The 23,684-nt window shown below is 51.5% G+C and overlaps 1 protein-coding gene across 1 annotated transcript in view; it reads right to left on the reverse strand.

Annotated features, from left to right (window-relative positions):
• GAD1 (glutamate decarboxylase 1) overlaps positions 1-17,170 on the reverse strand; it is a 29,698-nt gene extending 12,528 nt beyond the window's left edge. The window contains exons 1-6 of the mRNA XM_075029307.1: positions 17,086-17,170; positions 15,062-15,124; positions 9,615-9,773; positions 8,711-8,953; positions 5,945-6,035; positions 1,169-1,281 (exon numbers count right to left, since the gene is read on the reverse strand). Of these exons, the coding sequence (XP_074885408.1) occupies positions 1,169-1,281; positions 5,945-6,035; positions 8,711-8,953; positions 9,615-9,773; positions 15,062-15,124; positions 17,086-17,155 (739 nt within the window). The 5' untranslated portion in view covers positions 17,156-17,170. The remainder of the gene's footprint in view (positions 1-1,168; positions 1,282-5,944; positions 6,036-8,710; positions 8,954-9,614; positions 9,774-15,061; positions 15,125-17,085) is intronic.
• Between the last annotated feature and the right edge of the window lie 6,514 nt (positions 17,171-23,684).

Consider the following 23,684-nt stretch of genomic DNA (forward strand, 5'->3'; position numbering starts at 1 on the left):
TGGTCATCTGTTTAAACAGCAAAGGGACAGACCCTCTAGAAAGTCATACTGATAGAATTTCCTATCCATCATCTCTTTCAATTGCTAACGTTTTGTAACACATTCCTTAAAAGTTCAGCTTTCATTGTGCTGCTTTTTCATGACAACTTCTTGTTAGCAAGAAAAACAGGAAGTTATCAAATGGTCTGACACTGAAGAAATGTCGCATACTGGATGGATCTATCCCATCTCACTGTAGGTACAGAAGTAGATGCCTTAAAGGTAGATTTCTACAGCCGAGCTAGTTATTCTAAGCTTCCTCCTAGTCAGTTAAGGGAAAGAGGAACTTTGCTGGCTATGATTCAGCTAATCTATTTTGACATTTACTTTTGAAGAATGTGAATTGAGGGAAAGCACCTATTTCTCTTGGTTTACTGCTAAAAAGAGCCCAGGACAATTAGCTCAGTTCTACAATGCAGACCTCAAGATTTAGTAAGATGAATCTCATCCATAAAGTCTAGGATAACTTCCTCCTCTAATATTTCTTCATCAACAAGAACACTGAGAAAGATCTGTATTTTTCTAGCAGATGAGACTGGAGACGAAGCAAGTGTGCAGTCCTGGATTTTATGTGGGCTGTTCCAAAAGGAGGTGGAATTGTCCTTCATCCTCTGAAACAGGATGGCGTCCCCCATGCCAAACCCAGAAATCTGGAGTTCTGCTGGGCACCCACGTTGTCCACACGTGGGTCCAGGACCTCCACATGGTTTACCAGTCTTTTCAATCACTGCTGACTGCCTTTATATCACGTTCATGGGAAGACACTTTGTCTTGGTCTGCATACTGGAATCATACTTGTGAATCCAGTCAGATTAAGTCCCAGATAATATGTCCCAGAAAGTGACAGGCAGTCAGAGTCTTTTTCTGACTGTGAGCCCAGATCTTCACTGACTACCAAAGAAGTCAGTACATGATTCTCAAGGGCTACTGGTCAGCAGGAATTGTGGTTGCTCAGCACCTCCAGAAATCCCCCTCCCCCAACTTCTGTGTTTAAACAAAGCATTCCTACTTCTAGATATCTGATGCATTGTTTTGTGTTGCAGATATCGTGGGCATTCAGACACAGCTTATATATATTTTAACTTTTGAAGTTCTAGTCAAACCACCAAAACAGAAAGAAAAAACTTACCAGGTGAGAATATTCCATCACCATCTTTATTTGACCATCCAATAATCTCTCTCATCTTTCGAAGTGTTATTTGTTCCATGAGAACAAAAACAGGGGCAATTTCATAGGTAAACCTGCATGGATAAAGCAAAAAAGCCCACCAAACAAAATCAAATACAGATTCTAAAAACACACAATAAATTCCCAGTCTATGATTCTTTGTGAAAATGCTTAAGATTCCTAAAAGTTTTTCTATAAATTGAGGTTCTGATATTGCAACCTTTACCCAAACAAAAATCCTCAGGAACACAATACTGGAAATATTGGTCAATAAAAACTTCAGTATTCTCTCTTTTGCAACTTTCTATATAACCAACATAAGACCTAATGCTCACCACCATAGCACTGCCGACTGCTGTACAAGATTGTACTGTAAAACATTTGTTTCCCAAAGTGCCAGTTCCACACTTGTGGAGTAAGACATTGCCAAATCCTTATGAAAACGGTGAACTTCACTGAGCTAAACACAACCATAATTAGAAGTATTGAGCTAGGCCTTCAAAGTCTAAATACAATTAATTATGTGGATTTATTCTGTTGATGATCTCCAAGGACAACTTATTTCTACAATACCATGCGATCAATAACTGTCAAGAGTAATTATAAATGATGATTTTCTAATTACCAAAAACAAGTCAGCAGTCAACTATTGTATGCACTTCATGAGGGCAAAAAATATTGCATAGTCTGGTATGCCCTGATGTCACAGACAGATATGTGGATGGAAAGTGACAGCCATACAACCATTTTTGATGATTAAGGTACATGGATAAATTGCTACTGCTGTAAACAAACTCCGCTTGTTGGGTATGCCAAAAAAACAAAAACAAACAAACAAACAAAAAGTAAAAAAGGAGGAGAGAAATGGCGGCAGAAAGAAACTAAACAATCAACCTGTGATTTCCAAAGGAATCTATAAGAATATGACACCCTGACACTCTGATCTGACTCATGTCTTCCACTTGAATAATTTCACCAAATCATGTGTTGTCTCTCTAATACCAAAATGACATTTTGAGAATGGCAAACTTTAAGAAGATGTGATATGAAGAAGCAAATATGTGTCTGAAAAGCTTTTATTTACAGCTACACTGGTTAGTTAAAATGCTAATTTTTTTCTTCAATCCTTATGTGTCCTTAGTCCACCACTACTATTTTTAAAACATTCCTTTAAGATTAAACAGCATTTGTAATTTAATTGTTGTAATTACTATTTTCAGAACCCAAAATACTGCTTATTTTGCTTTTATTATAATTAGAACTGTCAGAGACAGACAGTTGAACACCGATCTGAAGTTTGGGTGCTGTCAATACTTACAGAGACACAAAATTAATAAATCAGTTGGTGTCTGCTAACAGTGGGGGGTTTTCTTGTTTTGTTTTTAAGCACTGCAAGCCTACGATATATTCCAATCTTTACTTAGGCAGAATAACCAACTGAAGTCAACAGGAACTTGGCGGTGTACAAGATCACTGTAGCCTAATACAAGATCCATTTAAGTCAATGTGATTTTTTTCCACCAGTTTAAACACATCTTGATTTTTGTCCTGAGACCTTGGACACTAATCTCTACATACTTCCCAGAAGATTTAAAGGCTTGTACAAAAAAAAAAAAATATATATATATAATGTTAAGCAAGTTTTCTGTATATAGTATATCAAGTGTTCACAAGGGGAATTTTGAATATACTTAAACCCAAGTAAAATACTTATTTTATTATGTAATTATTTTCTGACTCTCCAAAGACTGACAAAGAAATAAAAGAAGACTGCAGACAATTATAAAGTGTAAGGCCAATGCAGCTGTATTAGATGATGGCTATTATTTTAAAAATCACATCTTGCTAAAGTTCACTCCAACCTGTTTGTTTTAAACTTAAATGATTTTGAAAAATTCAGTTAAACACAGAAAATGTGTTTGGCCTTAGAAGGACCTATCCAGCTTTAGAACCAATCTCCTCACAAAAAATGCTGATTAGATTTTTCGTACAGTTACAGTATTTACAGGTATTTCTATGAATTAGCTAAAACAGTCACAAGTCTCAGCTCTTTACTAACAGAATAAATGAATGAGGTTTTTGGTAGCGACTAGTGCTGCCTTAATTCTGCTCTCACCTAAAGGCCAAATCATTCTAGCTACCTGTTCTCCTGTTTGCCAGTACATAAAAAACATTCTGAGAATAAACGTAAAGCATTTTACACCATTTTTCTATGTTTCATTTTCATAACTATAAATGCATAACAGTCAAAATACCAATACTATTCTCTTGTCTTGGCTAACAGTGGGCATAAAGAGAACTTCCAGATAATATTGCTTTCTAACCTCAGCTGGCTGCTGCATGGTGAGTGAATGCCCTGTAGTACAGATCCCTAGAGCTGGGTGAATAACGGCAACTTCTGAAATTTCCACCCTGAAGGTCTTATGGTTAGTGATTAAGCTATGAATAGCACATTGATACATTATTTCCAAGTCAATGTGGGAAGCTTACTATGTTTAATTTAGTATGTTAACTTCAGAGTGACATTTAAGTAGTATTTCCTAATGACAGCTTAAAATTTTAAGAGAGTACATGTGTTTTGATTACTCAAAACTCATTTGTGAAAGAAAACACATTTTTTAATTGTTTGCAAATATTTTAAGTATTGTTTATAGGTAGAAAACTAAAAATGGCAAATGGAAAACATTCCCTACCATAATCCAGTGTTACTGTCGCTTGTATGTTACACGCTTGTGCAGCTGAAATAGGTTAGAACAGTTTCTAGGTAAAGGTCAGAACCTGCTCTTCTGTGCTGGAACACTGCTCAAAACAAATAATATATTCCCTAGAGCTGACAGAGACGATTTGGCTATTTTTAATAACCTTCTCTGTCAGTTCTTTGAATGATATTTTACAAACATCTTGCTTTAACCTTACTTGCAATTATTGTGTTATTTGAAAGCATATCATGTTGACCTTGGTTTGCTGAAAAAAAGAGAACAATGCATTATTTTGAATTTGCTAAACCTCATACAAGCAAATAGATACTCAATTTTCATGCTTGCAGAGTATTTTCAAGATATGTTCTTGTTTAAAGCATAAATGGATCAGAAACTAGCTTTATAGAAATAGCTATTTAACAATTTACTTTTAAAACCAAAGGAAAAAGCAACCTCATTTCAAAAAAAAAAAAAAGTTATTCTTTCAGAAGTGAATAAGTGAGTGCGATGTTCTTAATAATGATGGCAATATTTCATAATACTATCACAGTCTGCCACAGAGCTGAATTCTATTATGTCCTATCAGATTTGTGCAATTTCACTGATTACAAAAGGGTAACTAAGCTAGGATAACTTAGTTGGTCAAAGGAAAAGGGGCTTGCAAAAAGTGACAGTCTCTGAAGTATGTGTTTGTCACAGAGGAACAATATTTAAGCAAAGTTTTCTTTTAGAAATGTAATCAGGTTTGTTTTCAGTTTCAGTTGTGGTATAAAAAAAAGAAAGCACTTTAAAGCACTTTGCAATACTTGTTTTATGATTAAAATATATGTTGCTGGGTTTTCTTCCCAATCAGCTTTTAAATCTGAATGTCTCGCACCAATTTTTAGCAAACAGAGAATTAATTGAGAAGATGATTATTACAAAGAGCTGGCTGGTTTTGGCTGGAGCACCTTATGTATTTTTCTTTCTTGCTAATGTCACAAAACAAGCACAGCTCATAATCCACATAGAGCTGCTAGTAATCAGCTATACTTAATGAACCATATAGTCATGGATAGGCCAGTGAAAATATTGTTCATTTTCCAATCTGCAGATATATTTCCTGCGTTCTGCCAATTAGCAGCAAACTACCCAAAACAGAGGTAGCTTTAGAGTTAAAACACATCCAATACAGGACTATACCAGAGCAATCTGTTACCTGCCAAATATTTCGTCTCCCATTGCATTTTTGAGCATATACAAATCCACATATAAATAAAAACTGGCTAGAAGTTTTTTGGTTTGGTGGGGTTTTTTTCATTAATTACCCTCTTTGTTGCATGTATTCAACATAATACCTTACGTTTATATCTAGCTTTCATTAATTTTGAGGTCAAGAAAAATTAGGAAAAGTTTCCTTGCTGATGTGTTCTAGATGTAAAATTTTACTTTTTTTATACTTCCATTTATTTATTTACACACAACTTTAATAAATCTTAGACTAACTCCATTATTATCAAATTAATTTTTAATGTTACATTTTTAATCATTTGGAAGCCATCCAGAAGCCACTTCTTTACCAGCACACGAACAGGAGAAGGTGGTGCCCCAAGCCTACGACCTCTGAAGTCAACAGGAAAAAAGACAATAAATTTGTATGTATTTTGTATATTAGTGTTAATATATGGATAGCTGCAGAATTACTCAGTCTAGGGACAAAGCTTAAAAAACAAAATCAGAAAGAGATAAAGAAGATTGGTCCAAGAGAAGAAAAATAATTTCATGTTATTATATCAGAATCATCATGTCTTACTTACCATGTGCTCTAGGATATTTGCATTTCTATTTATCAGAAACGTAAAACCGTTCAGCTTTTATATAACAGTTTTCACTGTATTACTGCCACATTAAGAAAAATATAAGACGCTTTTATTGAAGATGCAGCGATCGTCATTTAAAGAAGAAAATTATACACGCCTGTGACAATACACGTCTACCATGATGGATGGCAGCCCCTGTAAGCACCAGTCACAGAGGCTGACAAGAAGACGCTGCTTACATGTTTGTATTAGCGGTTGATGTCAGCCACTCCCCAGCCAAACCAATGATGTCCAGTCCTGTGGACAGCTGGTTGAAAAAGCGAGGATGACCTGGAAGGAGAATGGAGAGCAACTTAGAACAACTCCACCGGCACCGCTCAAACCGCCCAGCCCTCTTGACACGAGGGACGGTTCTGCGCTCATAACACACTCGCGGAGGCGGTTCCCAAGCAAGTCCTCCTCGTGGGGAGACCGTTAACCAACACCCACGGATGCCTCGTCACGAACTTGAAAAACCGCTTTGGAGGGAACCCCCGTATGGCGTATCATTAGCGTTTAAATTACAGAGGAGAACCCCAGAGCCGACCGAGCCTGTAAAGCACCTCCGGAACCTGTGCAAGGGCTCGGAGTAGCCCGTCTCCAGAGCCGCCCCCCCACCTCCGCCGCGCTGCGAACGCGGGGGGAAGGGGGGAGCCGGAACACCTGAACACCCGGCGGTAACAGCCTGCAGGTGCGGGGGCCGTTTGCATCTGAATGGAGAGAGAGGGGAAGGCTGATCCGCTTGTAACGAGGCTGTAGGGGCGGGGGGGAGCAGCCAGTCAGTCGCTGGCTGAGCCGCACGGCCGCGGCAGCGGCCTCGGGGGGGTCTCGGCGGGAAACGTCCCGGTGCGGCGGGGCGCCGGGAGCCCCCCAAGAGCCCCTGGGCACGGGCGTCGTCCCCACGCGGTTTAAAAGCTAGGATTCGCCTCATCAACAAAGGCTTTGCTGTCAGACCCACGTCAATCATATTCCTGTATTTCAGCCGAAGTCGCCTTAACTTTTGTAAGCGCTAAGCCCGACTACCGGGGGCCCGCTTTTCCAGCGTGAACTGATGACATTCCTAACAAATGATGACGGACTTTGAGAGGAGGCGGCAGGTGTCATGATTTAGCCCTTATCTCTGCTCTCTTGGGAAAGGACAGGCAGATAACACGCGGGGGACAGCCCAGCCCCAGTTCAGCGCTCGACGCCCGGAGGGACCCTGTCACGTCGCATTTGGCTCAACACTGGGAACATCAGCGTCTTTTGACATAAAGAAATAAATGCGGTTCTGCTCCGAGCGATGTCAGCGGGAACCTTGTGGAGGCGTGCGCCCGCCGGCGCTGCCACGTCTCGGCACATCCTGAAGCGGAGGCTGCCGGGGAAACCGGGGAACGCGGAGGCGAAGCGACCGGGCTGCTCCGGCCCCGGGGAGCCAAGCGGCTCCGGCCTAAAGGCCAGAAACGTCACCACGGCTTAGCTATTTGCTTTGCGCATCAGCACTTCTCTCCCTTGCCATGGCACACGGTTTGGGAAGTTATTTTTAGGGACATTCCGCTGACCTCCCCACGCTGTCAGCGAGCCTGCGGTCTCCTGAGGCTGGGCTGCAGATTCAGCCCCGCTGGCTTTAGAGGGAGAGAGAACGTGAGCCCTTGGGGCCTGGGACGGCGGGGCCTGTGTCCTGGGGTCGTCACACGGTCCGAGCAGCTCTTCTCCAAAGCTGCACCAGGTACTGCTTTGAACAGAGCTTGCCTCCGGGCGGATACCTGCACCTCAGCTCCCGGGGACGGGTCCTACCGGTCCCGCAAAAGCTCCAGGGGAGGGCGGGGGGAGGGGAAGAGCTTGCCCGACATCCCGGCGCAGCGGACAGCGGAATAACGGTGCAAGCACACAGACCGCAGGGAGTCTGGCTCTGCTGCTGGCCACCTGTTCAACAACCCACGGGTGTGGGAGTGAGATACGCTCCCCTTTGATTAAGGACACAAAATCAAAATACGCCCCTGATACTCCTGAATAAATCAAACCACCACGTAAACGGGAAAAGACGGGAAGCTAACCGCCACATTTGTTGTCAAGATTCTGTTCCTTGAATGCACTGCGTTGGGTTTTCACAGCTGCATAACTAAAGAGCGTAGGAAGCAGCTCCTCGTGCTTCAGGAGCCGTCGCTCTGACAAAAGCCTCCCTCTGCCAGCTCCCGCCTGCCGTGGCAGCACCGCTCCCCTGCCCCGAGGGCTGCTCACCGGGCAGAGCTCAGCAGCCCTGAGCAAAACGCTGGAGCAGGACTGCGGAGGTAAGACACGGTCCCCACACTGTTAGCACTCCAGTTCCTGACCTGCTTGGGTACATACAGCAGTCAGGGCTCCTTGCCAGCCCAGCTCTCTGCTGATACAGGTGTAAAACATTCCAGGCCAAACAGCCCGGAAGAGCACAGACTTCGCTCTAGAGGCTGGCTACAGCTCACCCAGTAAAAGAAGTGATCATAAACGGGCATTTCTGTGTGATTCAGAACGACCTGGACAGGCGGGGCTCCTGGGTAATGGGCTGAAATCCACAGGGTTCCTTTATTGATGATTCCTGGGATTTCAGTCTCTTTTTCATTAAACGTCTGGTGAACATAAAGAAGAAAAACTGCAAATTCAGTGTCATTTATGCCCTCATTTACCTAATGATATTGCTCCCCGGAGATACAGACAGCTCGCATTTCATCAAGTGAAAGAGATTACGTCTTAAAAACTTGTTTCTGGGCTCTGCAAACAGCACCGAGCCCTGCCTGCTGGGGACGGATGGAGCATCAATAACTTCAAGTTTCTGAGCAGAGACATTTTCAGTGCCTGCAGACAGCCCTGGACCTGAGCCTCCAGGGAGGCAGAGTTGAGGGCATGGAGAGGGTGTGGGCTTACCTCCATGGGCTCAAGCCCACTCCCTTTACCTTGGGCCTGAGAAAAGCCCCAGGAGGGACTCTCCAGAGTAGTGTGCGAGAACCTACCTGTCCTCACTCCGTACTTCAGCGTGTCCCGGCAGTCCACCAGGATCTGCTCCAGGGACTCGGGGTTGTCCGAGAGCTCCAGGTTGAAGCCCTCCATGCCCTCCAGGAGTTGGTGCGGGTGGTGGAAGTCCAGCACTTTGGTGGATCTGTCAAATGTCTTCCTCACGTAGTTGAGGAGGATGTCCACGACCTCCAGCAGGAACTGCATGGTCTGCTCCTCGCCATTCTTGGCGGGCAGCAAATCTGTGGGACAAACCAGCTGTCAGTGCTTGCTTTGGGAGCCAGAGGTGGAGATTAAACCTGCTGCTGCCCCCAGGGCTCCTGGCCCTTCTTGCCTGGTGGGGAAGGGCAAGCCCAGATCCCACACAGGAACAGCGGGGGCACCTGTAAGGCACCCTGGCCAAAAGCATGCCCTGCAACCCTAATGCTGTGCAGTGTGGGGCACTCGCCTCCCAGGGGCCAAGAGCAACCCAAACCCACACCTGCCCTTCTACTGCAACCACTTCCTCCCCCCAGGCCCACAAAAGGAGTGATTTCCCTTCCCCACCCTCTTCGTCAATGGCCTCGTACCAGCAATCACAGACCGTTTCATTGCTATTTTACAGAGAAGGAAATAAAATATAAAATTTCTCTCCACCCAGAGGCTGGATCTGGAGTGACCCTGGAAGAATCGCTGGAGCTGAGCTGCAGAGGATTGGCCCAAAGTACATAAAATTGCATTTCAGTAAACTTGTACACATCACCAGTGTGGCTCTCAGCAAACGCACACACACACAGAGCTTCCTTCAAAAACAACCAAGCAAAAGCACGGTCTAAACGTGGCTGCACTTCCAAGGAAGGTGAGGGCAGACTACTAAGGGCCATGCCTGAGCTAGAGCAAGCAGAAGCTGTAAAGAGTGTTTACCTCTGGCATACAAATTGGAGAAGTCTGTCTCTGTGCGCCGGAACCTGGATTCCTTCTCGCTGTTCTCGCATGCCAGCAGGCTCTTGGAGGATTGCCTTTCCTTCAGGGAGCTGACGATCCGGCCCTTGTCTTCCAGGCTGTTGGTCCTTTGCAGGAACCCTACATTGTTATTGCAAGGTGCACAGGTCAGAGTTTTCTCACTTCCCAACATGTTTAGAAATATCTAAAGCAGCTCTCTAGACAACAGTTCAAAGCAGTGCTGGCCCTGGATCTGACTAATGAGGTCAGGAATCAGAGTATTTATGGGGATTATTTGCCTCCAGGAGGGAAAGCTCAAAATGCCATCAACTGCAAAAACGCAGCCATGCAAAAAACAATTTTTCGTCATTTAGTGCAGTGGTAAATTCTTATTAAGTCGATCAGACAGATTCCACTTCAGTAATCAGCCACTGGAAGAGAGTTCAGGATGAGTCAATGCTATTTCAGCCTGCAGGCGAAGTTTATGGACCTAGCAGACAGGGGCAATGATGTATGATTAAAATCAGGGCCACTTTCAGTTCTCCTCGTGGTGCTGTCATGCACAAAAGGCATGAGAACGAGCAGCCATTCTGGAGCAGCTGTCCTGAGAGCACCAGAGCTCTAAGGACACCGGTAGCACTCATCAAGCCCACCTTCCTGTTACCAGTACGTACCAGCATGTGTCCAGGAGACGCGGATTTTCCACAAGAAAAGATGCCTTTGATACTAACACTAACCATCCCCGAGGTCTCCAGGAGCTCCGCTCTCACCGGAGACGCAGCCCTGGTGCCCAGGACCCGATCGCAACTGCCGTGGTTAGGTGCAACGGCAGCAACATACCCCCTCACCCCAAGAAGTACGGTGGTGGGCGCCACGCAGAGCCTGTGTCGAGTAACGGGACCCCTCTGCTTTCGCAAGGCAGGAAGAACAATTAATTTTCAGGATTTGATCCATTAAACCCATGCCCGCTAAAACACGCACAGTGTTGGGCTCTTCGGGATTTTGCCCTCCCAGGCTGCAGCAATCGTGCCTCTATGTCTGGAGCAGCGCCGGCCTCCTTTTTTCTTTCTTTTCTTCTAAAACAAGCAGGAATTGAAACCAACGCTCGTCGCGGCTGTGGATATCCGTCGGAGAGGAGGACTTGGCAGGGAGGAAAACCAGCGCCGTAACTTCGCGCCCCCACGTCCCCCGACGCCGCTCCTCTCCAGCGCCCTCCGCTTCCCGGCCATGTGCCCCCGCCCTCCGGAGCCCCGACGGCGAACCGGGACTGCGGGCTCCCCCCGCCGGCCCGCCCGGCCCCCCTGCAGCTCGGGCAGGCCCCCCGGGGCCTGCATCGCCGTGCGGAGAAAAGGGAGCGACACTGAGCCGCTGGGCCAGTGGCTCCCGGCACGGTACCGGTGCCTCGGGCCCTGCTGTCAGCCTGGGAGTCCCGTAGGAGCTGCCGAAAACGGAGCCCCCCGCCGGCAGCCCCTTCTGCGTCAGTCGGGCACCCGAACGCCTCTCCAGGAGGGCTGTTCGCAGGCAGGTTTGTCATGCCCATCCTTTCAGTGAACACTTGACGTTTTGCCTTTTAATAAATATTGCTCTTCTACTAATTAGTTTCTTTCTATGATGCTTTTAGGGATACGAGTTACGCGAGAAAAAAAGACTGTTTAAGGGAAACTCTCTTCGTGCATAAGAGTAGCCGTCCAGGATCGATGACTTGTTTGTCTGTTTGCTTTGGCTTTTTCTAGTTTTGTTGTTACTGCTTTATCGGTCCTGCAACAGCTAGTGCTGCTCACCTCCTCATTAGGTGGAGCAGCTGATACCGAAGCAGGTGCAGTCTAGACTGAATTCCGGACCGATCCTCTTTCCCCAGGTCCTGCGGCTTCACGTTGCTTCATTTCTCCACTTGTCTGTCTTCTCGGCTCTCGGTGGTGATGCTCAGTGGAAAGAATTACCTGAGAAGAGACGCCCGCAAGAACAGCCGCGCTCCCCGCCGCACAACTGGCGCTCTTCTCGGCGTGCGGACACGCGTCCCTCGGCGGCTCCGCTGGGAGAGGAGGGGGCAGCGCTTCAGTAACCGAGAAAGGCGGCAGCTGCCGCCAGTTCGGCCCGCATCGGGCTCAGAGAGGCCGGCGCTTCGCCGAAGGGTCTGGCCTAACCAGAGCCGCGCCAGGAAGGCGGCGGCAGCGGCAGCGCGCCGGGGGCGCGGAGCTCACCCCCGTCCAAACGACTTCGCGGCGGTTCTTGCCCGCGGAGGCTCCTCGGCCCCCTCACCGCGTCCCAAAGCCGGCGGCAGCGGCGGGCTCGGAGCGGCCTCGCACGGGGCCTGTCAGCGCGCTCCGCGTGGGGCCCGCGGGGCCGCGCGTGGGGCGGCTCGAGGGCGGAGACGAAAGGGGGGGGGGGGAAGCCTGAAGGGAGGAACTTGCTGCCGCCCGGCATCAGCTCGTTCGGCTGCAAACAACGTGTCGTTCGCCCCCACGGCAGAATCCCACGGTCCCGGAGGGTCCGGGACATGGGGGAGCCCCCCGCTTTGGGGCCGCCGGACCCTCTTGTTCCCCGAGCTCCTCCCCCGGGGGGGGTGTGTGCTCCCCGGCGCCCACCCGCGCCCCGGGCTGAAGGGCAGCGCGGCAGCTTGCCCTCGAGGGCTCCCTCGGCGCCCGGGGGAAGCGGGTGACTGCGGCAAGCCTGTCGCCCGTATCCTGTGCGAGAAACGAGGTCGGTGTAGGAGAGATCCAGCAAGCAGCAGCGTATGAAATAGCGTCCGCGCTGCTTCTCCTGCAGCAGCGGAGAGCACAGCCTTTCCCAGCAGCAGCCGCTACCTGCCGCAGGTGCTCCGCTGAGAGGTGTTTTCATCGATGCGCTTTAGGAGACCGGGTTTTTAAAACCGAGCGAGACCGGACTGGAGAGGGAGCACCTCGGTCTCCGACGTGCCCACAAATCCGGCGTGATTCCACATCAGGCCCCGCACAAGGCAGGCGTGTGAACACCCTCGGCCTCGCCGCCCTGCGGGGAGCTCAGCTTCCGAGGCAGGGACAGACCCGCCGGGTCCCGGCCCGTGCCGTGGCCGCCGGTCGGTGCACGTCGGTGGCGGCTGCAGGAGATCCGCGGCCGGGGAGGGGTTCAGCACCGCCTGCGTGACTTGGCAGCATAAATCCCACTGACTCCGGAGACGGGCCGAGTTGCTAACTCAGGTGGCTGCTTTTGAAATCCCACTCTCCCGCGTTGCTCGCCGGGCTGGGAATCATCAGCTGGCCGGGGCCAACCAGCTGAAGACGCACCTGGGCAGTTTTACTCCGTCGAGTATTTCCACCGATGCCAAGCAAACGTTAGCAGGATCGGTCCCAGCAGCAATAGTAATTGCCGAGGTGGGAGTGAAAGGTGTAGCACGCAACTCCAGACACAGGGGAAAATCTGCCTATGCTTTGCCCGCCGTGACAGTTCATTAAACCGCTTTAAAATATGTTCTCTTTTTGTAAGTGGATGTGTGCAGAGACGAAGAGCGTGGGGGTGTGGCAGCGGCAGAGAGCTTTTAAGGCGGTGGCTTTCAAGCAGAAAGGAAAGGAGCTAATCCTTAAATCGGTCAGTTGTTTGAGAAGAAATGACATACGTCTTGGATACGTAATTACTGAAAATGTCAAACACACAATATACAACACAGGTGGAAGATCCGACTTCATTGTTCAAGACCTGCCTTTTCTCTGAGCTCAACCCTTATTTAAAGTTTGCATTCAAAAATAATCGATTTCTGTGTGATACACACAGAGAGAACAATTCCGGGGCGCCTGGTTTACTATAGATTTGTGACTGCACGATATTTAAGGTCCGGAATGATGTCTTGTGAAAGGTAAGGATGGGGGGATATCATCTGTAATAGTCAAACGTCAACTTGTTTAGCATGTTTAATTAGGATTCTTGGCAACCTTAATACTTCACTCTATACCAAAGGCAACCTTCCCTCTCTGTCTTTGTGAAGGTGTTAGATTCAAGTGGGAGGGCTCACACAAGCAAAAACAATGGTCGCGATCAAATGCGATTATTCCAAATCACCGTCACTATTCGGGGTATATTTTTTGTGCGAAACAGAAGAGAGTCAAAAAAGGAAAGCAGAGCACCAAACCCGACCCCAAAAATACAGCAGCCCTGCTTGTTTTGAACTCCCTTCACAAAGCCTCTACTACCCTCTCTTTTGCCTTTCTCAAATCCAAAATGGTGGGATATTTCATTTTCAGTGTATTTGATCTCATTGAGAGAAGCTGCGATGTCCCTCTGTAACCCCGGTAGTCTAGCAACACGAAACAAGCCTAACGGTGCGTTACTTTATCAGTTCTGCTTGCCGGGCTAAATTAAAATGATGATGAAAAAGCCCATCACTCCAGCCACTGAAGGGACTGGTAGGGAAACGGTCCATTAAACCCAGATCAGGAGCTATTTATAGAACTAAGCGACTACTCGTTAATGTCGCCTGCGGGTACCAATGAAATCTCGAATAGGCACAGGGCTAAACATTCACTCCCCGATTCTTTTCCAGTCCAAACTTCCAGCTAACAAAACGTTTAGCAAATGAGCTTCGACTCGGGCAAGTAGGGCAAGAGGTTTAAATATACCTTTGCTTTGAAAAAAGTCCCGTTTCCCCCTCGAAATAATTCCCCATCCCCCAAAAAAGAGGTAGCTGGGGAAAATGGGAACTGATTTCTATTCATAAGGGCACGGGCTAAGGCGAACGATTCTCCCCATCAGAAAATGAAGATTTGACTGTTTGTCTCCGAAAGCGAAGGCACTACTGAGAAATCTGGAGAAGACAGCTTGTTATCTGCAAATGAATCTCTTGCTATAACGTTGCGATCTGATTGTGCATTTGTTTCCCTTCCTGCATTTCATGTGCCTGCGTGCTGACTGGCTGCCAGCGCTATCTTACCAGCACAGCAAGCTGACGAATTGCTCTTTAATAAGGCTCTCGTTAATCTTTTTCCCTCAGGAGATCCGTATTTTCTAGTCAGATAAGGCTGAAAAATTTCAGACGGTGAGAGGCGGCCAAACCCCCCCGTTCGCTCCTCGCCGCCGGCTTCCCCGGCGGTGCTCCCCCCGCCGGGGGCGGCCGGCGCCCGCACACCGCCGTTTCTCGCAGGAGGGGCGGCGGGGCCCGCGGCCGTCCCTCCCGCGGCGGACGAGGCCTCGGCCAACGCGAAGCCAATGCGGGGAGCGGGGGGGGCGCACGGCGGTCGGTGTCCGGTGTCAGCTCCCGGGCCGGGGCCGCGGAGCGGAGCCGCCGTGCGGCCGGCAGGGGGCGCCGAGGCCGTCGCCCGGGGCCGGGGCCCATGGGCAGGCGCGGCCCCCGGCGGCGGTGGCGGCCCGCCGCGGGACGGCCCCGGGCGCCGGCGGAGGCAGGGCGCGTCGCCAAGCGTGGGCGTGTGGGGTGCCGTACGGCGAGACACGGGCGGACTTACCGCATATCTTGAGCCCGATCTTCCTGGTGCACCCGTGAGCCACGCCGCACCACGAGTCGTACGCTGGAAGAGAGGACAGAGTCGTTGCCCTGGGGCGGCGGGCCTGCCCGGCCGCCGTGCCGCCCTCCCGGCCCCCTGCACAGCCCCCCGCGGTCCCCTCGCCGGGAGCGACGGCAGCTTGCCGAGCCCGGCGGCGCCGGAGCTGGGGGGCAGCTGAGCCTCGGGTGACAGCGAGGTGACACGCTGGCCCGCCGAGAGGAGAGGGAAAGGCACCCGGGACCCGAACATCTAATAACTTACTGGCGGGGCTCCAGGGAAGTGGCAGCTTAAAATAAAGTGGCGTGAAATGGGGTCACAAAAGAGTTCAGGAATTAATTGGGTGAAAAATAGTAGTTGACTAGATGATCGGACTTGCATTGCCGAGCCTCGGCCGTACTGACGAGCCGCCGACGGCCGCACTAGGGACGCTCCTGGCCCTGCCCCTGCCCCCGAACACCCCTGGGCCCCCGGCTCGGCCCGGCCCACTAGATGGTGGCCCCGGGGCCGGCGGCCCTTCGCCCGCCGGCCCCGCACGCCCGAAGAAACGCCGCCGGGAGGCTCCCGGGCGGGGGCTGCGCCGGGGGCGCGACCGCACCGACGGAGGGGACGGGCTCCTTCCCAGCCCCCGGGAGCCGCGGCCCGGCCGCGCCCCGGTTGGCCCCAGCTGAGCCCTGGGGAAGCGGGGAGCGACGCCCGGGGCTGAGGTGGAGAGGGCGCCGGCCTCGGCCCAGGGCGCGGCAGAGCCTCTCCGACCCCGGGCCCGCGGCTCCCGGGCAGCCGCAGGGCCGGCCGCGGCCGCGGCGGACCCCAGGGGGCGACCGGGGGGGGGCGCTGACCGGGCCGCGGCGCCGAGGAGGCGCTGGGGCGTGAGGGGAGAAGGCGGCGGCGGGGCTGGGACGGGGGCGGCTCGCCTGGACGGGGAGGGCGGCGGCCGGGCCCCGGGGAGGGAGAAGCGGGGGAAGCGCCCCGGCGCGGCCGGCCGGGCGGAGGAGCCCGCTGGGCAGGGGAACTGCCCGTGCGGGCGGGCGGGGAGCCCCGGGCGGGCAGGGCCGGGTGCTGCTGCTGCTGTCAGAGGTTATCTCAGTTTTAGCCGCGTTGCCAGTTAATTCGATTTCTGCGTGTGACACCTCAGCCGAAGGCGGCAGTGTCTGTCACCCCCGCCTGGAACAAGACCCGGTGCCGCCGTTCGCCCCCTCCCCCGTTCCTTCCAGTTGGAGAATAATGACAATAATGACTCCGATGCTCGTGCCTCGTAGCCCTTTCAGGGTAAAAGCTATTCCCCGCTTTGCTGTGCCTGACAGCCTTTCATTTCTTACTGTTGCCCGCTCTTTGTCTCCGATGCTTTATAGCATCGAGCCTCTTTTTTATTTATTTTCGGTAGGCGACAGTCTGAATTGCCTGGCAGTGCTATAAACTGATTCTCTATCCACCTGCAGCAGCCTCTGCTTCCCACTCACACCTCAATAACTCAAGGCGAATTCAGAGCAATTAGGAATACAAGGCTTTGAAAAGCTACAATTAGCATCCAAATTTCGCTTGATTACAGGCTTCAGCGTAGGCTGAAAGGAAGCTGCAGCATTAGCATTTATAAAATGTAAGGGGGGGGACACGACACCCGCTTTAAGCCACTGGTGTAACTTCGCCCTTCAACTGATTCATTTTCTCCACACCCCTTAAAACATCCCGATTTTTTGGCCATCTGGGCGTTCAGTTTATTGTCTAAATCCCTCCAGTGTGGCTGTAAGATAAAGGCAGCGCTGGCCGCTGAGGTGGGCTTTTCCTCCCAGCGTTTCATTCGCCACGGTCCAACCTCTCCCGCTCCCACCAGGAAGATGGTTTCTTTGTGTAGAGCACTTTCCGCACCTTGCTTAACGGCGCGGAACAGGGCTTCACCGATTTATCGTTTCGTTTCGAAACGGGTCTTTCCAAGCCTAGGTGGACAAAGCCTCCGAAACACCTTAAACGAGGAAAATATTAAAACCTACTTGTGGGTCGTAAATTAGTTGGGGTGGGGTCCGGAGCGTCGTTGGAGGACGAGGGAGCCGAGGAAGCCATCCTTGCAGAAAAGCCCCGGGTTTCCTGCGATATTCCTCAGAGGGGTGGGCAGCAAGGAATTTGCTGGAAGGAAGAAAAGGCGGTTTTAGCAGTCTGGTCTCCTGGAGAGCCGCCCCGGAGTCCCGTCCGGACGCCGGCGGGCGGCAGTCCGCAGCCCGGCGGGAGCCGCGCAGGTCCCGGGTCGGCGGCAGGACGGGCAGGGGCCGGGCGGGCGGGAGCCGGCCGCGGCGGGGCCGCGGGGCCAGGCGCAAGCGGCGCGCCGGGAAAATGCCTCGACAGGCTGAAGAGCGAGACCGTCCCCTCGCCGGGTGCCGAGGCGCTACCCCCCGCGCCTGAATGACGGATTTAGCAGAGCATGAAGTCTATCGCAATTATATCGGTGGCCGCTGAGCAGGGCAATTACGTGCCTCGCCTCAAAGGGAAAGCAACGTGCAAAGCGGGCTTCGAAATTAGCAGCCCGAACGACCTACAATCCCAAATGGAGCCCGTTTCTGTGCGTTATCATGCGAGCCCCGAACACACGCCAGGCTAAGCGTTCAGGAAAGACGGGCAGATAAGCCTCCGCCACCACAAAGGTGCATTCTGCCCAGGTCCAATGACAGGCGCCACACACATGTGCATTTGCACACACATGTTCCAGCAAATCGGGACCAGTACGTGCTCCAGCGCTCTCCCGTGCCCGCGCTCGCTTTAGCGGCACAAATGGCAGGAGAAGGCACGTCTGTCTGGGGGAAGGAAGGTGCTGGACCAGCCCTCGCTCCTCGCCAGATGTTCAGCTCTTTCCTGGCCGACACGGCGCTCCGATAACCAATACAGGGTCGCTGATCGAGAATTGCCGGGTCAGTGCCCCGCTCGTCTCTTTGTCCTCACGGCTACCTGCGATTTATTTGATTCCCCTTGTAACGAAAATGAAGGTCGCGGTAACGAACGAACGCTTCTTTGTTAGCTGCTTTTCTCAAGTCGGTAGCTACCGATTCATTTCCACCGATGGGCGGATTTACGCCCGCGTGTAAACGCAACGGATCAATGATTTCGATGGAAAACAGGTATCTCACTTTTTTTAAGAGGAAAATGAAAACAACCATAAAGCAGAAGAGGTTCTCTAGACAATGCCTGCAAGTGAAGTAACAGGTTAACAAAATGTCTAAGGCGCTGGCTGTCTCAAAATACCCGTTATCCCTCCATAGGTACGAAAGAGACCAAACCCGATTTTTTTTTTTTTGGGGGGGGAAGCTCCAGATCCTGAAAGAGGTGCCCGAAGGTTTGAAAAAAATAGGATGCTGTTTAGAGGAGACTTACCGAGGGGGCGAGCGGACAGACACTCTTACTGCCGGAGTCCAGGCAGGCAGGGCGACTCCAGCCTGGGAGCGACCCGCCGCTTATAAACTCCGCCAGAAACGACGTCGGAATACCAATCGCGCCGCGGAATTTAATGCGAGATGACCTTTTTTTTCCAGAAGTACTCGGATTTGCTTTTTTAAAAGCGTGAATCGCCGGTTGATCTGCTTCGACGCAGGCATGAGTCACAGGGCTGCCGCCACCCCCTCCGCGCCGCTCCGCACGGGGGCTGGGGACCGCCGGGGCGGCCGGCTGGGGCGGGGAGGGGCGGCCCACCCGGCCCCGGCTGCTGCCGCCGCCGCCGGTCCGCTTCGCCCCGGGGCGGCGGGGCTGGCTCCCGCGGCGGGTGGGGCTGCCCGGCAGCGGCAGGGGCGGCACCCCAGGCAGGGGCTTCTGCCTGGCGAGTCCCCCGCCGAGCCCCTTGCGCGAACAGCGCCGGAGGCTTTCCCTCGGTGGCACCGGCTTGACCCGAGGTCGCCGGCTGTGTACCGCACCGCCCCCGTCAGCGTTACCGGCAGAGGCGACGGGGCCGAACTCCGGCTCCGACCGTCCCTGCGGCCCCGGCACTGCCCTGCGCGGGGTGCGGGCCACGAGTGAGCCAGGCGGGGCCCGTGGTCAAGTGTAGCTTAGCAAACCCCCACGCTGTGCCGAGGGTTTGATGTGCCCCGCCGGCTCACTCCGCCGTGCCCGCCGCCGGCCGCCAGCAGCGCCCTCCGCCCCGCTCTCCGCCAGAGGGTGGCAGAGGCACAGGCATCGCCGCGCTGCTCGCCTTCCCGGCCGCAGGGGAACACCTGGGGTTCTGTGACTCGCCCTCAGGGTTGCCGTCAGATTCCGATTTTATACCGGACACCCTTTTGCTAAAACGGGAAACGTTAAGACAACGTTGGTTTTTTGTACCCCCGACAAGCTCCAATCTGTGTTTCTCCATCCCACCCCCCAAACGTGGTTCGCCAGCGTTTTGCGGCGGTGACCGCGGTGCTACACTTCAGCATGTCGCGGTAGCTACGCAGATGCCTAAACCAAACCCTTCTCACAAAGATGGCACGTAAGGGGCTGGGAGGAATCTGCAATGAGACGGGAGGAGGGGAAACAGCCCGGTGGAGCCAGGGAATTTCATTCCGTGCGGGGGGTGCTGGGCAGTGCAACGAGCGGCGGGGACGTGTCCTTGAAGGACTCGAGGGAAGAGCAAAAACTTACTAGCCCGTTTTTGGAAAGGAGACCGGCCGACTGACAGCATTAAGTAGCCAAGGCGATTGCTTTGCCGAGCACACCTACTGTCTAGGAACTGGACGCGTAACAAAAACACCGACGGCACAAAAGCCAGCTTTTACACATAGCTTTAAAGGTATTAACAGCCCTAGCTGACATGACCTTTTTCCCTCTGTTCCCGGCTATTGTTTTAAAGGTGGTTTCAACCAATCCGGCAAAACGTTTGCTCAGTGCAGAGCGTGAGAAATAACAATATAACTGTAGCTAGTTGTCTTTCTAAAGGTAAACAGGCATTCATAGGAAATCGTGGCAGGATTGCAGTACAAAGAGCCAACGACAGGTCACGCAAAGAACCCCTAAGCCGTCAGTCACTGCAAGACGCGACCCGGCTGGGTCTGTGCCCGGCAGGCACACAGCGTGTGCGCTCGTTCCTCCCCTTCGGGCCTTCCAGAAGAGCGTGTGTCTGGAGTCAACAGACACGTTTTAACATAAATATTTACACCCACCCTCGGAGAAGCTGCGGCCTGTCGGGGGAAGGGCCCAGACAATGAAGACCAGCGGGCTTTCCGCGGCACGCTGGGAACGAGAGGCCTTCTGGCACCTCGATGCCCCCGGCGGCGCGGCGCCCCCCGCCCCTCCTCGCCCCGCTCGGGCCCGGGCCCCGCGGCTCCACTCAGCACCGCGGACAGCGCCCGCCGCCCGCCCCGCCCCCGGCGGGCCGCCCCGCCCCGCCCGCGCCAGCCCGGCCCGGCACGGCACGGCGCGGCGCGGCGCGGCGCGGTGCGGTGCAGTGGAGCGCGCCGCCCCGGCAAGGTCAGCGGCACGGCCCGGGGGGGACGCGGCGAGGCCGGCCGCCCCGCACGGCCGCAGGCGGGGAATGCAACCCCCCTCGCTCCCGGGCGGGCAGGCGAATGTCGAAACCAAACCGAACCGAGCGCGGCACCGCTCCCCCGCCCCGCGTCCCCTCTAGGTGGTGCTGTATCTCAAGCCCAGACGCCCGGGAAGGCCGGCCTGCGCAGAGCCAGCCCGGGAGCGGCTGCGGCGGCTCGGAGCCGGTGCTGACGAGCGTCTCTTCGTCCTGGCCCCGGCGGCGACCGGAGGAGCGGGAGGCAGCAAACCCTGGGGCTCGGCGGGTGCCCCCCTCGCTCCCCCCGCTCAACTACAGCGCGGCCGTACACGACGCAGGGAAACGCTTGGTAACTCTCATTTGCAACGGACCCCCTCAAAGATCCGACCTAAACCCAAACCGCTCTGGAGACTTCCTTCGGTGCTCGCCGCACCGACTGAGACAGACCTTTGAAACACCCTTGCCAGATGTACACGCCCAGGCGGGGCCACTCGGCGAGGCCCCGGTTTCGGTGGGAGTTGAAAGCCTTCCCCTCCGGCCGTGCTGCCGGAGCTGCCTGCTCAACCCCTCTCGGCTGCTTTCTCTTTCCAGGTGTCGGCCCCCCCCGCGGCTATCGCTCGAGTGCACTGTAGGCGCGGGTGACAGAGAACCTCTTTGCAGGGTGGAGCCCCGGAAGACTTGGTTTTTGCTTTGAACCCAGACACTGACTGAGGATGTGAAACACACAGGAAAAACCACTGACCCACAGTATCAGCAAGGCAGCAGGATGCAGATGTACAATTGCCTTAGTTGAAGCCTGTAACCAGCACAGCGGTTAGAAATCACGAGGTGAGAGACCGTGGGGTATCTTTTAAGTTCACCTCCATCCCCTAACTGGACATGAGCACCCTGGGTGGGACAGGAATGAAAGCGATGCAATAAATATCTTTAGCAACAAAGACCAGTCAATGATTATACAGTGTTTATAACTGTGGGCATATAAAAAATGAGTGTGGAGCAGAGAAAAACTGTTTATTATTTGTATCGCAGCCTGTGTGGGTTTGAAGAGTCTTTGTGTTAGGAGCTGCATACAGTATTTGAAGAGACAGGAGCACCTCCTGCCTACACTACTGTAAGAAGTTCCGGATGTAACTACTTGCCAATGGAAAAGCAAACAGGGGAAAGGCACTGTGCCATAATGTTTCTTCGTATTCTGAACTATGGTCATGTTATATATGCATTTATCGGCAGGCAGGGCAGTAAATTGGCCTTCTGGTGATTATGTTGATTGTGGTTTTTCCCTCCATGAGTGTGCTCTCTCTGTTGCCTTTTAATTGCCATTTTGTTTGGATTGTCAGTATTTTAGCTGGTTGGGATCAGGCACACTCTTTCCTTAAAAATGTGTACAACAGTATGGACACTGAACATCTGTGATGTTCCTGAAATTGTGGGTTTGTATTTTTATCTTTGCAGCCTGTGACTCTTTTTTTTAAATCACACAGTTATAATAATTTGTAATCCAGTACATTATTACAAAACATATTCATTGCATCAGGTATCTGCTTCTTTTCCCACCATTTCTGGTACACAATTATGTCTCATTTACCTGTATCTTTGATAGAATGGAATAATTTAAATCATAAATTTCCTTAACTCTTGACAAAGAAAAAATTGGAAAACTGTTCAAAACTATGTCAGAACTTTCCTGGCTATCACCTCCAGTGCTAAAAAATACATATATAATTCACTGTGTATCTGTGTCCTGGTTTTGGCTGGGATAGAGTTAATTTTCTTGCTACTAGCTGGTATAATGTTATGTCTTGGGTTCAGTATGAGAAGAATATTGATAACACCTGGATGTTTTGAGTTGTTGCTAAGTAGTGTTTATACCAAGTCAAGGATTTTTCAGCTTCTCATGCCCAGCCAGCAAGAAGGCTGGAGGGGCACAAGAAGTTGGGAGGGGACACAGCCAGGACAGCTGAGCCAAACTGGCCAAAGGGGGATTCCATACCATATGATGTCATGCCCAGTGTATAAACTGGAGGGAGTTGGCCACGGAGGGGCTGATTGCTGCTCGGGGACTAAATGGGCATCAGTCAGTGAGTGGTGAGCAACTGCATTGTGCATCACTTGTTTTGTATATTCTAATTTTTTAAATTATTATTATTGTAAATTTTTATTATTACTGTATTATTATTATCATAATCATATTATTGTTATTTTCTTCTTTCTGTCCTATAAAACTGTCTTTATCTCATCCCACGAGTTTTACTTTTTTTCCTGGATTGTCTCCCCCATCTCACTGGGTGGGGGGGTGTGAGCAAGTGGCTGTGTAGTGCTTAGTTGCTGGCTGGGGTTAAACCACAACAATATTGAAGGTGAGCGATATGTTTGCCTTGGGTTTTATGATCAGTCAGTCACTGATGTACCCAACTGTCCTGTATTTAAGGATCACGTCCATCACTTGAATTTCAAAGACAGATCAAGATGAGCTGCCAGCTAGAACATTCAGCACTGCTGTGATAAAGGGCATTTAGAAAAGTCTAATCTGAAGCACATTGTTTTACATACTTTGTGGCTTCTTGTTTCAGGATGTCCCCTTCCTGATCCATGCTGGCATGTGTTGCTGTCCGTTTTGATCTGCTTCATCTGAAAAACATCCCAAAGAACAACCCACATCCTGAAACAATAGCAGCAGCAAATCCCAACTCTCAATACCCCCAAGCAAACATGGAAGTAAGCAAAGAACCCCCTTACTTCCAAATTGTAACAAAACAAAACCCAGCAGAAAACCTTATTTATCTGGAAGGATCAAAAAAAGAATTACTTAATTTGGGGAACTGTGATTGTAGCATGAAAAAATAACAAAAGTGATAGTATACCCAGTAAATCCGCTCTCTACCAGTTTTAGGGAATTGCAACTGTTTACCCTGTGTTTGAAATAAAATCTATTTCCCGCCTCCCCCAATAACCCTGTAGAGCCAAGACAGCTAATGTCTGGATTTTCCCCTTGTGATATGTTGTTATAATTGTTACATGTCTCACTGAATTATATCTTTTTATCCCATAGGAGGGCATCAGTTTACAATGAGAACATTCAGTATTTTCCATAATGCTGCTACAGGAGATAATGAAGTATGGCTCTCCAATCTCAGA

The sequence above is a fragment of the Buteo buteo genome, chromosome 5, assembly GCF_964188355.1.
Source record: "Buteo buteo chromosome 5, bButBut1.hap1.1, whole genome shotgun sequence".
Classification (NCBI taxonomy): domain Eukaryota; kingdom Metazoa; phylum Chordata; class Aves; order Accipitriformes; family Accipitridae; genus Buteo; species Buteo buteo.